This window comes from Halictus rubicundus, unplaced genomic scaffold (genome assembly GCF_050948215.1).
Source record: "Halictus rubicundus isolate RS-2024b unplaced genomic scaffold, iyHalRubi1_principal scaffold0031, whole genome shotgun sequence".
Classification (NCBI taxonomy): domain Eukaryota; kingdom Metazoa; phylum Arthropoda; class Insecta; order Hymenoptera; family Halictidae; genus Halictus; species Halictus rubicundus.
Genome location: NW_027488572.1, coordinates 241419 through 258655, shown reverse-complemented (window position 1 = coordinate 258655; position 17237 = coordinate 241419). Strand labels below are relative to the sequence as shown.

General features: G+C 42.4%; 2 protein-coding genes across 2 annotated transcripts in view; both read left to right on the top strand.

Annotated features, from left to right (window-relative positions):
• Positions 1-10854, top strand: part of LOC143363306 (uncharacterized) — a 141872-nt gene extending 131018 nt beyond the window's left edge. The window contains exon 7 of the mRNA XM_076803913.1: positions 10704-10854. Coding sequence (XP_076660028.1) covers positions 10704-10854 — 151 coding nt within the window. The remainder of the gene's footprint in view (positions 1-10703) is intronic.
• Positions 10855-10938: 84 nt separating this feature from the next.
• On the top strand, positions 10939-16243 carry LOC143363305 (uncharacterized). Its single transcript, XM_076803912.1, has 6 exons — positions 10939-11024; positions 11374-11549; positions 12333-15013; positions 15063-15172; positions 15445-15734; positions 15801-16243. The coding sequence occupies exons 1-6, from the start codon at positions 10939-10941 to the stop codon at positions 16241-16243; spliced, it is 3786 nt and encodes a 1261-aa protein (XP_076660027.1).
• The last annotated feature ends 994 nt before the right edge of the window (positions 16244-17237 follow it).

Genomic DNA, 17237 nt, shown 5'->3' with positions numbered 1-17237 from the left:
TATCTTATCTTCTATCGTCTCCTGTCCACTATCCTATCCAATCCCCTATCCTATCCTCTATCGTATCCTATCCTCTATCCTATCCTACCCTCAATCCTATCCTATCCTATGCTCTATCCTATTCTATACTCTATCCTATCACATCCTCTATCCTATCCTATCCTCTATCCTATCCTATCCTATCCTCTATCCTATCCTATCCTATCCTCTATCCTATCCTCTATCCTATCCTATCCTCTATCCTATCCTATCCTCTATCCTATCCTATCCTCTATCCTATCCTATCCTCTATCCTATCCTATCCTCTATCCTATCCTATCCTCTATCCTATCCTATCCTCTATCCTATCCTATCCTGTATCCTATCCTATCCTCTATCCTATCCTATCGTCTATCCTAACCTATCCTCTATCCTATCCTATCCTCTATCCTATCCTATCCTCTATCCTATCCTATCCTCTATCCTAACCTATCCTCTATCCTATCCTATCCTCAACGCTATCCTATCCTCATTCCTATCCTATACTCCATTATATCCTATCCGCTATCCTATCATATCCTCTATCCTATAATATCCTCTATCCTATCCTATCCTCCATCGTCTCCTATCCTCTATCCTATCCAATCCCATACCCTATCCTGTATCGTATCCTATCCTCTATCCTATCCAATCCTACATCCTATCCTATCCTCCATCGTCTCCTATCCTCTATCCTATCCAATCCCCTATCCTATCCTCTATCCTATCCTATCCTCTATCCTATCCTATCCTCTATCCGATCCTATCCTCTATCCTATCCTATCCTCTATCCTATCGTATCCTCTATCCTATCCTATCCTCTGTAATATCGTATCCTCTATCATATTCTATCCTCTTGCCTGTAATATCATCTATCTTATCCTATTCTCTATCCTATCCTATCCTCTATCCTATACTATCCTCTATCGTCTCCTGTCCTCTATACTATCCAATCCCCTATCCTATCCTCTGTCCTATCCTATCCGATACTCTATCCTATCCTATCCTCTATAATATCGTATCCTCTATCGTATCCTATCCTCTTTCCTATAATATCCTCTATCCTATCCTTTCCTCTATCCTATCCTATCCTCTATCCTATCCTATCCTCTATCCTATCCTATAATCTATCCTATCCTATCCTCTATCCTATCCTATCCTCTATCTGACACTATCCTCTAGCCTATCCTATCCTCTATCCTATCCTATCCTCTATCCTATCTTATCCTCTATACTATCCAATCCCCTATCCTATCCTCTATCCGATCCTATCCTCTATCCTATCCTATTCTCTATCCTATCATCTACCCTATCCTATCCTCTATCCTATCCAATCACCTATCCTATCCTCTATACGATCCTATCCTCTATCCTATCCTATCCTCTACCCTATCCTATCATATCCTCTATCCTATCCAATCCTCTATCCTATCCTCTATCCTATCCTATCCTCTATCCTATCCTATCCTCTATCCTATCCTATCCTCTATCCTCTCCTATCCTCTATCCTATCCTATCCTCTATCATATCCTATCCTCTATCCTATCCTATCCTCTATCCTATCCTATCCGCTATCCTATCCTATCCTCTATCCTATCCTATCCTCTATCCTATCCTATCCGCTATCCTATCCTATCCTCTATCCTATCCTATACTCTATCCTATCCTATCCTCTATCGTATCCTATCCTCTATCCTTTCCAATCCTACATCCTATCCTATCCGCTATGCTATCCTATGCTCTGTCCTATCCATTCCTATATCCTATCCTCTATCATATCCTATCCTCTTTGCTATAATATCATCTATCCTATCCAATCTCTATCGTCCCCTGTCATCTATCCTAGCAAATCCCGAATCTTATCCTGTATCGTCTCCTGCCCTCTATCCTATCCAATCCCCTATCTTATCTTCTATCGTCTCCTGTCCTCTATCCTATCCAAACCCCTATCCTATCCTCTATCCCATCCTATCCTCTATCCTATCCTATCCTCTATCCCATCCTATCCTCTATCCTATCATATCCTCTATCCTATACTCTCCTCTATCCTATCCTATCCTATCCTCTATCCTATCCTATCCTCTATCCTATCCGATCCTCTATCCTATCCTATCCTCTATCCTATCCGATCCTCTATCCGATCCTATCCTCTATTCTATCCTATCCTCTATCCTATCCTATTCTCTATCCTATCATCTACCCTATCCTATCCTCTATCCTATCCAATCACCTATCCTATCCTCTATACGATCCTATCCTCTATCCTATCCTATCCTCTACCCTATCCTATCATATCCTCTATCCTATCCAATCCTCTATCCTATCCTCTATCCTATCCTATCCTCTATCCTATCCTATCCTCTATCCTCTCCTATCCTCTATCCTATCCTATCCTCTATCCTATCCTATCCTCTATCCTATCCTATCCGCTATCCTATGCTATCCTCTATCCTATTCTATACTCTATCCTAACCTATCCTCTATCCTATCCTATTCTCTATCCAATCCTATCCTATCCTCATTCATAACCTATGCTCCATTATATCCTATCCGCTATCCTATCATATCCTCTATCCTATCCAATCCTCTATCCTATCTTCTATCCTATCGGCTATCCTATCATATCCTATATCCTATAATATCCTCTATCCTATCCAATCCACCTATCCTATCCAATATCCTATCCTCTATCCTATCCTATCCTCTATCCTATCCTCTATCCTATCCTCTATCCTATCCTCTATCCTATCCTCTATCCTATCCTCTATCCTATCCTCTATCCTATCCTCTATCCTATCCTATCCTCTATCCTATCCTATCCTCTATTCTGTCCTATCCTCTATAATATCGTATCCTCTATCATATCCTATCCTCTATCCTATCCTATCCTCTATCGTATCCTATCCTCTATCCTATCCAATCCTACATCCTATCCTATCCGCTATGCTATCCTATCCTCTGTCCTATCCATTCCTATATCCTATCCTCTATCATATCCTATCCTCTTTGCTATAATATCATCTATCCTATCCAATCTCTATCGTCCCCTGTCATCTATCCTAGCAAATCCCCAATCTTATCTTCTATCGTCTCCTGTCCTCTATCCTATCCAATCCCCTATCCTATCCTCTATCCTATCCTATCCTCTATCCTATCCTATCCTCAATCCTATCCTATCCTATGCTCTTTCCTATTCTTTACTCTATCCTATCCTATCCTCTATCCTATCCTATCCTCTACCCTATCCTATCCTCTATCCTATCCTATCCTCTATCCTATCCTATCCTCTATCCTGTCCTATCCTCTATCCTATCCTCTATCCTATCCAATCCCCTACCCTATCCTCTATCCTATCCTATAATCTATCCTATCCTATCCTCTATCCTATCCTATCCTCTATCCTATCTTATCCTCTATACTATCCAATCCCCTATCCTATCCTCTATCCGATCCTATCCTCTATTCTATCCTATCCTCTATCCTATCCTATTCTCTATCCTATCATCTACCCTATCCTATCCTCTATCCTATCCAATCACCTATCCTATCCTCTATACGATCCTATCCTCTATCCTATCCTATCCTCTACCCTATCCTATCATATCCTCTATCCTATCCAATCCTCTATCCTATCCTCTATCCTATCCTATCCTCTATCCTATCCTATCCTCTATCCTATCCTATCCTCTATCCTATCCTATCCGCTATCCTATCCTATCCTCTATCCTATCCTATACTCTATCCTATCCTATCCTCTACCGTATCCTATCCTCTATCCTTTCCAATCCTACATCCTATCCTATCCGCTATGCTATCCTATGCTCTGTCCTATCCATTCCTATATCCTATCCTCTATCATATCCTATCCTCTTTGCTATAATATCATCTATCCTATCCAATCTCTATCGTCCCCTGTCATCTATCCTAGCAAATCCCCAATCTTATCCTGTATCGTCTCCTGCCCTCTATCCTATCCAATCCCCTATCTTATCTTCTGTCGTCTCGTGTCCTCTATCCTATCCAATCCCCTATCCTATCCTCTATCCCATCCTATCCTCTATCCTATCCTATCCTCTATCCCATCCTATCCTCTATCCTATCATATCCTCTATCCTATACTATCCTCTATCCTATCCTATCCTATCCTCTATCCTATCCTATCCTCTATCCTATCCGATCCTCTATCCTATCCTATCCTCTATCCTATCCGATCCTCTATCCGATCCTATCCTCTATTCTATCCTATCCTCTATCCTATCCTATCCTCTATCCTATCTTATCCTCTATACTATCCAATCCCCTATCCTATCCTCTATCCTATCGTATCCTCTATCCTATCCTATCCTCTGTAATATCGTATCCTCTATCATATTCTATCCTCTTGCCTGTAATATCATCTATCTTATCCTATTCTCTATCCTATCCTATCCTCTATCCTATACTATCCTCTATCGTCTCCTGTCCTCTATACTATCCAATCCCCTATCCTATCCTCTATCCTATCCTATCCTCTATCCTATCCTATCCTCTATCCGATCCTATCCTCTATCCTATCCTATCCTCTATCCTATCGTATCCTCTATCCTATCCTATCCTCTGTAATATCGTATCCTCTATCATATTCTATCCTCTTGCCTGTAATATCATCTATCTTATCCTATTCTCTATCCTATCCTATCCTCTATCCTATACTATCCTCTATCGTCTCCTGTCCTCTATACTATCCAATCCCCTATCCTATCCTCTGTCCTATCCTATCCGATACTCTATCCTATCCTATCCTCTATAATATCGTATCCTCTATCGTATCCTATCCTCTTTCCTATAATATCCTCTATCCTATCCTTTCCTCTATCCTATCCTATCCTCTATCCTATCCTATCCTCTATCCTATCCTATAATCTATCCTATCCTATCCTCTATCCTATCCTATCCTCTATCTGACACTATCCTCTAGCCTATCCTATCCTCTATCCTATCCTATCCTCTATCCTATCTTATCCTCTATACTATCCAATCCCCTATCCTATCCTCTATCCGATCCTATCCTCTATCCTATCCTATTCTCTATCCTATCATCTACCCTATCCTATCCTCTATCCTATCCAATCACCTATCCTATCCTCTATACGATCCTATCCTCTATCCTATCCTATCCTCTACCCTATCCTATCATATCCTCTATCCTATCCAATCCTCTATCCTATCCTCTATCCTATCCTATCCTCTATCCTATCCTATCCTCTATCCTATCCTATCCTCTATCCTCTCCTATCCTCTATCCTATCCTATCCTCTATCATATCCTATCCTCTATCCTATCCTATCCTCTATCCTATCCTATCCGCTATCCTATCCTATCCTCTATCCTATCCTATACTCTATCCTATCCTATCCTCTATCGTATCCTATCCTCTATCCTTTCCAATCCTACATCCTATCCTATCCGCTATGCTATCCTATGCTCTGTCCTATCCATTCCTATATCCTATCCTCTATCATATCCTATCCTCTTTGCTATAATATCATCTATCCTATCCAATCTCTATCGTCCCCTGTCATCTATCCTAGCAAATCCCCAATCTTATCCTGTATCGTCTCCTGCCCTCTATCCTATCCAATCCCCTATCTTATCTTCTATCGTCTCCTGTCCTCTATCCTATCCAATCCCCTATCCTATCCTCTATCCCATCCTATCCTCTATCCTATCCTATCCTCTATCCCATCCTATCCTCTATCCTATCATATCCTCTATCCTATGCTATCCTCTATCCTATCCTATCCTATCCTCTATCCTATCCTATCCTCTATCCTATCCGATCCTCTATCCTATCCTATCCTCTATCCTATCCGATCCTCTATCCGATCCTATCCTCTATTCTATCCTATCCTCTATCCTATCCTATTCTCTATCCTATCATCTACCCTATCCTATCCTCTATCCTATCCAATCACCTATCCTATCCTCTATACGATCCTATCCTCTATCCTATCCTATCCTCTACCCTATCCTATCATATCCTCTATCCTATCCAATCCTCTATCCTATCCTCTATCCTATCCTATCCTCTATCCTATCCTATCCTCTATCCTCTCCTATCCTCTATCCTATCCTATCCTCTATCCTATCCTATCCTCTATCCTATCCTATCCTCTATCCTATCCTATCCGCTATCCTATGCTATCCTCTATCCTATTCTATACTCTATCCTAACCTATCCTCTATCCAATCCTATTCTCTATCCAATCCTATCCTATCCTCATTCCTAACCTATGCTCCATTATATCCTATCCGCTATCCTATCATATCCTCTATCCTATCCAATCCTCTATCCTATCTTCTATCCTATCGGCTATCCTATCATATCCTATATCCTATAATATCCTCTATCCTATCCAATCCACCTATCCTATCCAATATCCTATCCTCTATCCTATCCTATCCTCTATCCTATCCTCTATCCTATCCTCTATCCTATCCTCTATCCTATCCTCAATCCTATCCTCTATCCTATCATCTATCCTATCCTCTATCCTATCCTATCCTCTATCCTATCCTATCCTCTATTCTGTCCTATCCTCTATAATATCGTATCCTCTATCATATCCTATCCTCTATCCTATCCTATCCTCTATCGTATCCTATCCTCTATCCTATCCAATCCTACATCCTATCCTATCCGCTATGCTATCCTATCCTCTGTCCTATCCATTCCTATATCCTATCCTCTATCATATCCTATCCTCTTTGCTATAATATCATCTATCCTATCCAATCTCTATCGTCCCCTGTCATCTATCCTAGCAAATCCCCAATCTTATCTTCTATCGTCTCCTGTCCTCTATCCTATCCAATCCCCTATCCTATCCTCTATCCTATCCTATCCTCTATCCTATCCTATCCTCAATCCTATCCTATCCTATGCTCTTTCCTATTCTATACTCTATCCTATCCTATCCTCTATCCTATCCTATCCTCTACCCTATCCTATCCTCTATCCTATCCTATCCTCTATCCTATCCTATCCTCTATCCTGTCCTATCCTCTATCCTATCCTCTATCCTATCCAATCCCCTACCCTATCCTCTATCGTATCCTATATTCTATCCTATCCAATCCTACATCCTATCCTATCCTCCATCGTCTCCTATCCTCTATCCTATCCAATCCCCTATCCTATCCTCTATCCTATCCTATCCTCTATCCTATCCTATCCTCTATCCTATCCTATCCTCTATCCTATCCTATCCTCTATCCAGTCCTATCCTCTATAATATCGTATCCTCTATCATATCCTATCCTCTTTCCTATAATATCATCTATCCTATCCAATCTCTACCGTCTCCTTTCCTCTATCCTATCCAATCACCTATCTTATCTTCTATCGTCTCCTGTCCTCTATCCTATCCAATCCCCCATCCTATCCTCTATCCTATCCTACCCTCTAGCCTATCCTATCCTCTATCCTATCCTCTATCCTATCCTACCCTCAATCCTATCCTATCCTATCCTCTATCCTATCCTATCCTCTATCGTATCCTATCCTCTATCCTATCCAATCCTACATCCTATCCTATCCGCTATGCTATCCTATCCTCTGTCCTATCCATTCCTATATCCTATCCTCTATCATATCCTATCCTCTTTGCTATAATATCATCTATCCTATCCAATCTCTATCGTCCCCTGTCATCTATCCTAGCAAATCCCCAATCTTATCCTGTATCGTCTCCTGCCCTCTATCCTATCCAATCCCCTATCTTATCTTCTATCGTCTCCTGTCCTCTATCCTATCCAATCCCCTATCCTATCCTCTATCCTATCCTATCCTCTATCCTATCCTATCCTCAATCCTATCCTATCCTATGCTCTTTCCTATTCTATACTCTATCCTATCCTATCCTCTATCCTATCCTATCCTCTATCCTATCCTATCCTCTATCCTATCCTATCCTCTATCCTATCCTATCCTCTATCCTCTCCTATCCTCTATCCTATCCTATCCTCTATCCTATGCTATCCTCTATCCTATCCTATCCTCTATCCTATCCTATCCTCTATCCTATCCTATCCTATCCTCTATCCTATCCTATCCTCTATCCTATCCTATCCTCTATCCTATCCTATCCTCTATCCTGTCCTATCCTCTTTAATGTCGTATCCTCTATCATATCCTATCCTCTTTCCTATTATATCATCTATCCTATCCAATCTCTATCGTCTCCTTTCCTTTATCCTATCCAATCCCCTATCTTATCTTCTATCGTCTCCTGTCCTATATCCTATCCAATCCCCTATCCTGTCCTCTATCCTATCCTATCCTCTATCCTATCCTACCCTCAATCCTATCCTATCCTATGCTCTATCCTATTCTATACTCTATCCTATCCCATCCTCTATCCTATCCTATCCTCTATCCTATCCCATCCTCTATCCTATTCTATCCTCTATCCTAACCTATCCTCTATCCTATCCTATCCTGTATCCTATCCTATCCTCTATCCTATCCTATCCTCTATCCTGTCCTATCCTCTATAATATCGTATCCTCTATCCTATCCTATCCTCTATCCTATCCTATCCTCAATCCTATCCTATCCTCTATCCTCTCCTATCCTTTATACTAACCAATCCTCTATACTATCCTCTATCCTATCCTGTCCTCTATCCTATCCTATCCTATCCTCTATCCTATCCTATCCTCTATCCTATCCTATCCTCTATCCTATCCTATCCTCTAGCCTAACCTATCCTCTATCCTATCCTATCCTCTATCCTATCCTGTCCTGTATCCTATCCTATCCTCTATCCTATCCTATCCTCTATCCTATCCTATCCTCTATCCTGTCCTATCCTCTTTAATGTCGTATCCTCTATCATATCCTATCCTCTTTCCTATTATATCATCTATCCTATCCAATCTCTATCGTCTCCTTTCCTCTATCCTATCCAATTCCCTATCTTATCTTCTATCGTCTCCTGTCCTATATGCTATCCAATCCCCTATCCTGTCCTCTATCCTATCCTATCCTCTATCCTATCCTACCCTCAATCCTATCCTATCCTATGCTCTATCCTATTCTGTACTCTATCCTATCCCATCCTCTATCCTATCCTATCCTCTATCCTATCCTATCCTCTATCCTATTCTATCCTCTATCCTAACCTATCCTCTATCCTATCCTATCCTGTATCCTATCCTATCCTCTATCCTATCCTATCCTCTATCCTGTCCTATCCTCTATAATATCGTATCCTCTATCCTATCCTATCCTCTATCCTATCCTATCCTCAATCCTATCCTATCCTCTATCCTCTCCTATCCTTTATACTAACCAATCCTCTATACTATCCTCTATCCTATCCTGTCCTCTATCCTATCCTGTCCTCTATCCTATCCTATCCTATCCTCTATCCTATCCTATCCTCTATCCTCTCCTATCCTCTATCCTATCCTATCCTCTATCCTATCCTATCCTATCCTATCCTCTATCCTAACCTATCCTCTGTCTTATCCTATCCTCTATCCTATCCTATCCTGAAACCTATCCTATCCTCATTCCTATCCTATACTCCATTATATCCTATCCGCTATCCTATCATATCCTCTATCCTATCCTCTATCCTATCCTCTATCCTATCCTATCCTCTATCCTATCCTCTATCCTATCCTATCCTCTATCCTATCCTATCCTCTATCCTATCCTATCCTCTATCCTCTCCTATCCTCTATCCTATCCTATCCTCTATCCTATGCTATCTGTTTGTGCGACCCTCGAGGGTCAGTTTATTAGCTTGAACGAAGTGCCCGTCTTGCACATTTGGCAACCAAATGTCCCAAGAACGGAATCTTTAAAAGGTCATTTACAACCGGGAAAGTAAAAATCACGCTTCGGGGATTAGGACTCGGGAAGTAGTTTATTACCCTTGCACGTGTGCTTCCCTGGTCTTCACTTTCGAAATTGCCGTTTTCACCCGTCTCCATAAAATACTTGGGTCATTGTTACATGTCACCGGACGGGCCTTACCTGCGTTGCGCCGCCTGAGTCCGGGTTTTTCCGTCAACACGGCTTGCCAAATGTTTCTTCCGCTTTTCCACCACTTTCTCTACCATCGTGGGCGTTGGCCAGTCAAGTCACCGCCCATTGACAACTAGCTTAAATATCGGTGTTTGGCAAGCGCCGGGTAGATTTAGAATACACACCGAAGTCCAAGCACTTCCCTTACGGCCACTGTTTCGTACAGTCTTTAGTTAGAAAAACATACCGAAGTTTTAGTACTTCTCTTAAGGCAACTGTAACGTACAGCTATTAAGACAAGAGCATCTTTCTTGTAATAATCACTCGCGCTAAAAATATACAGTCCACAAAGTTTGTTTATATTAATGTTAAATAAAGTGATAGTTTTGTTACTTTGTTAAACCTGGAAATCACAGTCCACACAACACACCCCTCCCGAACAACGAAGCTGACCATTCGGCGCGATCATAATTGGTCCTTCGAGCCGGATACTTTGGCAAAATTCAGTGTTCTGTTCGGGATTGAATTGTCAGTCAAGTGTGACAGTGCACTCCACTTAACAAATCGTGATCCAAGGACTGTGATCTTACGATTAATTACGAGTTAAACTGTGACTGCAATTAGTTCAGTTTACAAAAACAACATCACTGGGCATCCCAACGTCCAGATCTAACGGCGACGATCAACAACTGACCACGGTGGGCGGTTTGAAGAATCATTGGACCAGCCTACTGGAAGCTGAAGTGGTCCATCGGAGTCTGAAGGTGTCTAGGAACGCGAGTTCAACAGCATCCGTCACATCAACAGCTGAGGATTAGCATCGACCAGCATCAGTATCCATCTCGTACATCCATTCTTCTACTGGTGAGTCGAGATTCATAGGTTTTGATTTGTGTTGAGCGATGGCTAATTCGGACGAAACCACGTTGCAAAAATTACTTAGTGAGCGCAGCCACATTAAAGCACAATTGACTAAGTTCAGAAAGGGGTGCGACAACGTTACTCGAGGCTCTTGAGGCGCGACTCCAGCGAAATGAATCATTGCTAGATAAATTTGAAGTTGTCCAGAATCAAATTGATAGATTAGTAGCGGGTACGTCGGAAGAAGACACGCAACACAGACAGCGCGAAAGTTTTGAGGAGACTTATTTTAACGTTATTGGGAGTGTTCGTGCGCATATTGCCCGTTCGCGAAATCCGACACAGTCTCCTGCCATGCATTCTGCATCGCGTCCCGCGACAGTTACACCGACAACATCAGAATCGTCTACAATTAAATTACGGCCAATTCCGGTACCAAATTTCAGTGGTGATCTCGGAGAATGGGTTTATTTTAGAGACAGTTTTGAATCATTAGTCAACAATAATGAGGCGCTAAGTAATATAGCACGATTCCACCACTTAAAGTCTGCGCTACGGGGAGAAGCTGCTCGTGCTATCGCTTCGCTCGCGGTATCAGATGAAAATTACACCGTTGCTTGGGAAACATTGAAGGAACGTTTTGAGGATGTAGGTGAGCTAATAGAATTTCATATTCGAGCGTTATTTGAATGTCCGTCGATGACGAAGGATTCAGCAAAAGATTTAAGACAACTTCTAGATGATTTCTACAACCATTTAAGGTCATTAAAATCACTTAAGGAGCCAGTTGATCATTGGGATTCATTGCTAATGTATTTACTATCAAAGAAGTTAGACTCACGGACCACCGAAGCGTGGAACAAGAAGGCCTCAGAACTAGGTGAAAAAAAGGGGATGAAAGACTTACAGACCTTCCTAGAACAGCATTACAAATTCCTTTCCAAATCAGTCAGGTCAGGACCTGCGCACTCCACAGCATCTCACGGAAAGGAGACTGTACAAAAATCTCGAGCTCGTCCTTTCGCATTTGTAACCTCCGGGTCGTTTGAATGCCCTTTATGTAAAGCATCGCATGCATTGGCCCAATGCAGGGAGTTTTTCTCTTTATCGTTGATTGACCGCGTAAATAAAGTTAAAGAATTGCGCGTCTGTTTTAATTGTCTCAAACCCGGGCACGGGGTGCAGTTCTGTACAGCAGGCCCCTGTCGCAAATGCCAGGCAAGGCATCACACGGCACTGCACGTGTGGAAAGGTTCTGCACAAAAAGGTAGCTCAAGGCAAGTTGTAGCATCGCAAGTTGTAGCTTCTGGTTCAGAAACAAAAATAACAAATATACCCGGCAAGGCTGAACAGGGAGATCAGCAACGGTCACCATCTCCACAAAGTTATACTGTTTCGAATTCGGATGACCCCGAACAAGTATTGCTTTCTACAGCAATTATTCACGTAGTAGACACTCACGGAAATAGACACAAGTGTAGAGCATTATTAGATCAAGCATCCACAGTAAACATCGTTAAGAGTTCCTTTGCTCAGCGATTAGGGTTGAATTGTTTAAGGTCAACGTCCGGAATTACTGGGGTAGGAGGCAATGACGCAACTGGACAAGTCATCGGGAATACGAATATGACTATAGAATCACGAGTCTCTGGGTACTGCGTCAACCTCAAATGCATTCTGATGGACAAAATTACTCCTATTATTCCCACCTTTGAGTTACCCCACTCAGCTCAGATTCCGTCACACATAACCCTTGCTGATCCCACATACGCTGAACCTCGCGACGTAGACTTGTTGATAGGAAATGCTCATTTTTGGGAGATCATGAGCGTAGGTTTACATAAATTAGGAAAGGGCCTTCCAGTCCTCGTGAAAACCCAATTCGGTTGGATTTTCGGAGGACGGATCAATAACAAATTAGTTCCGAAACCGACTCCAATGTGCAACCTCATAACGAATGAGCAACTGCACCATAGTCTGAACAGATTTTGGGAGATAGAACATTTTTCCGTCGGAAGGGTTATTCCAGATCCGCATCCGTGTGAAGAGCATTTTGTTAAAACAGTCACTAGAACTCCCGACGGTCGCTATGTAGTCTCTATTCCATTTAACGAAAGGTTAAAGGATCTCGGGGAATCCTATGAAATTGCTAAACGTCGTTTCCTTCAATTAGAATCTAGACTACAAAAATCACCGTCACTTTGGCAGGATTATGTTGCTTTTATGCGAGAGTACGAACTTCTGGGTCATATGACAAAAATCACGATCAACTCTCAATTAAAATCGAATGCTTCATGTTATTTTCCGCACCACGCAGTCACAAAGGTTACAAGCACAACCACGAAATTACGCGTGGTATTTGATGGTTCGGCGAAAACCACAAGCGGGATATCATGTAACGACGCACAAAGTGTGGGACCAGTCATCCAGGATGACTTGTTTACAATCCTGATTCGTTTTAGACAACACCATATAGTTCTCACTGCCGACATTGAGAAAATGTATAGGCAGGTCTTGGTAGCACCACGCGATAGAGCTTATCAGCGTATCTTATGGAGAGAAACACCAACTGAGCCTTTAGCTGTTTACGAGTTAAACACCATTACATATGGCACCGCGTCTGCACCTTTTCTTGCGACTAGAGTCCTGAAGGAAGTTAGTTTACGGTGTTCCGATGCACATATCAGTGGAATCATCGCACGTGATTTCTACGTCGACGACTTGATAACGGGCGCAGATACGGTTAAGGAGGCACAAGTCATTAAGACCTCGATAGAAGAAACACTCTCTGCATCTGGGTTCAAATTACGTAAGTGGGCATCTAATGCACCTGCAGCATTATGCAATAATGAAGGGTCAGACCGATTAATTGATTTACAAACCACAAAGGACCCGAAAACCTTGGGGTTGTTATGGAGTCCACTTGGAGATGAACTACGGGTTAGTGTTACTGAATCAGGGTATTCGCGACTTACAAAACGAATCATTTTATCCGAGATTGCAAAGATTTTTGATCCGCTTGGTCTAATCGGTCCAATAGTTATCCGAGCAAAGATTTTAATGCAGAGATTATGGCAGTTAGATTTGAAATGGGACGAATCAGTTCCGCTGACGATTCATTCACAGTTTTCTGAATTTCAATCGGATATTCAGCTATTAAATAAATTCACAATCCCAAGATGTACATTAGGTGCACAAGCAAATCAGGTAGAAATTCATGGGTTCTGTGATGCCTCTGAAAGGGCATACGGTGCATGTGTCTACCTGCGTTCGGTAGACAAGCAGGGACAGGTGTCTGTGCATTTATTGTGCGCTAAGTCAAGAGTCGCTCCAATAAAGGTGGTTAGCTTGCCGCGGTTGGAATTATGTGGCTCATTGTTGTTAATTCAACTAATTAGTAAGGTTCGTGAAGCGTCCAGGGTACACATATCTAACGAGTATTATTGGTCCGACTCCATGATCACATTGGCATGGATAGAAGGTTCTCCCAGCAGATGGAAAACATTTGTTGCGAACCGCGTAACCGAGATTCAAGGGTTATCACGGGGTAAATGGTGTCACGTTCCATCTAGTGAGAATCCTGCGGATCTATTGTCACGAGGGGTACGGTCTTCTGCATTAGAAAGTAACAATCTTTGGTGGAATGGTCCAGACTGGCTCCAAGGGCAATCGATTAAAACATCAATACCTGACTATGCTACTATCGATCCTCCAGAACAGCGAGTCATTTGTGCTGCAATAGTAGATACGAAATCATCTGATTTGTCTTGGATGTTTAAATTCTCGAGTTATTTAAAATTGCTTAGAGTAATTGCTTACTGCTTCAAATATTACAACAATTGTAAGCACCGAGTCAAGAAGTCTCAACCACCAGAAAAGGACTCCGGTTCATTCGGAGAATTATCGATTCACGAGATCAACCAAGCTGAGATCGCAGTATTGAAAATTGTTCAAAATCAGGCGTTCGCAAGGGAAATTCATGAAATTAAACAGGGCAAGGTCGCATCGGATTTAAATTCACTACAGTGTTTACATCCCTTTATTGATGATCAGGGACTCGTCAGAGTAGGCGGACGTTTGAGCAACGCGAACATAGAGTACGAGCAGCAACATCCAGTAATCTTGCCCAAAAATAGCCACATCACGAGATTAATCATCCGTAAAGAACATGAACGTTTATTACATGCTGGGTGTGAAACAGTCCTTTCCACAATCCGCCAGAAATACTGGCCGATTTCGGGGAAATCTCTGGTTAGGAAAATTATCCGGGATTGCGTACGTTGCCGTCGGTTGAATCCGCAGGTAGGCAAGCACTTGATGGGTCAACTACCTGCAACACGAGTCCGTATTCAGGCTCCATTCTTTAGTACCGGTGTCGATTATGCAGGTCCGTTTTATGTCAAAGATCGGACACGAAGCAAAACTACGACTAAAGCATATTTAAGTTTATTTGTATGCTTCGTAACAAAGGCTGTTCACCTTGAATTAGTGACAGAATTATCAACCCAAGCATTTCTAAACGCACTCGATCGATTTGTTGCACGTAGGGGTCTGTGTCGGAATCTATATTCGGATAACGGGACAAATTTCGTGGGCGCCCGCAACGAAATGCAAAGGGTTACAGACTTCTTCCGCGACGGAACAACTAAACAGAGGATCCTAGACTATACAATTACTCATGGCATCGATTGGCACTTCATTCCTCCTCGCGCACCTCATTTCGGAGGTCTATGGGAGAGCGCTGTAAAATCAGCAAAACGGCATCTATTAAAGGTCGTAGGGGAAACACGGTTGACGTTCGAAGAGTTAGCCACAGTTCTGACGCGAATCGAGGCATGTATGAATTCTCGACCACTGTATCCTGTGTCTTCCGATTCCCAAGATTTATCCTCTCTAACACCAGGCCACTTCCTAATCGGAGGCCCACTGACTGCCATTCCTCATCCCGACGTTACTGATATATCAGTCAATAGACTGAGTCGGTTTCAGCTTCTCCAGGCGATGTACCAACATTTCTGGAAACGTTGGCAAAAGGAATACTTGCATCACCTGCAGCAACGTTCCAAATGGAAACTGGATGTTCCTGAACAGTTTCGGATCGGGACGATGGTAATTGTCAAGGAGGACAATTTGCCACCTTTGCGATGGAGACTGGGGCGCATCGTGAACCTTCACCCAGGAGCAGATCGAGTTACGAGGGTCGTCTCCGTTCGAACGGCTGATGGGGTTTTTACACGTCCAGTCTCGAAAATCTGCATCCTGCCCGTGCATGATGAGGAATCATGCCACAGTCATCATTCAGAGGAGATCAACACTGCACCGTTAGATGATAAGACGGCGTCGTAAATGTCGCAAGCGCATTACTGTTAATCATGCAGTGCTATATTTAACATGTATTAACATCCAACTACTTATTATTCATTAGACTTATAGCATTCGTAGTTAGTAGGTTTCGAATATCTTGATCTCATTTATTAGGCTAGTCCGAGTTTAGTTAGGTACTGCGTCTTTATATTGTGTTATTTAGATTCATGTATGTTGAACGCTAGCCGTTCAAGGTGGGCGGCATGTTTGTGCGACCCTCGAGGGTCAGTTTATTAGCTTGAACGAAGTGCCCGTCTTGCACATTTGGCAACCAAATGTCCCAAGAACGGAATCTTTAAAAGGTCATTTACAACCGGGAAAGTAAAAATCACGCTTCGGGGATTAGGACTCGGGAAGTAGTTTATTACCCTTGCACGTGTGCTTCCCTGGTCTTCACTTTCGAAATTGCCGTTTTCACCCGTCTCCATAAAATACTTGGGTCATTGTTACATGTCACCGGACGGGCCTTACCTGCGTTGCGCCGCCTGAGTCCGGGTTTTTCCGTCAACACGGCTTGCCAAATGTTTCTTCCGCTTTTCCACCACTTTCTCTACCATCGTGGGCGTTGGCCAGTCAAGTCACCGCCCATTGACAACTAGCTTAAATATCGGTGTTTGGCAAGCGCCGGGTAGATTTAGAATACACACCGAAGTCCAAGCACTTCCCTTACGGCCACTGTTTCGTACAGTCTTTAGTTAGAAAAACATACCGAAGTTTTAGTACTTCTCTTAAGGCAACTGTAACGTACAGCTATTAAGACAAGAGCATCTTTCTTGTAATAATCACTCGCGCTAAAAATATACAGTCCACAAAGTTTGTTTATATTAATGTTAAATAACGTGATAGTTTTGTTACTTTGTTAAACCTGGAAATCACAGTCCACACAACACACCCCTCCCGAACAACGAAGCTGACCATTCGGCGCGATCACTATCCTCTATCCTATCCTATCCTCTATCCTATACTATCCGCTATC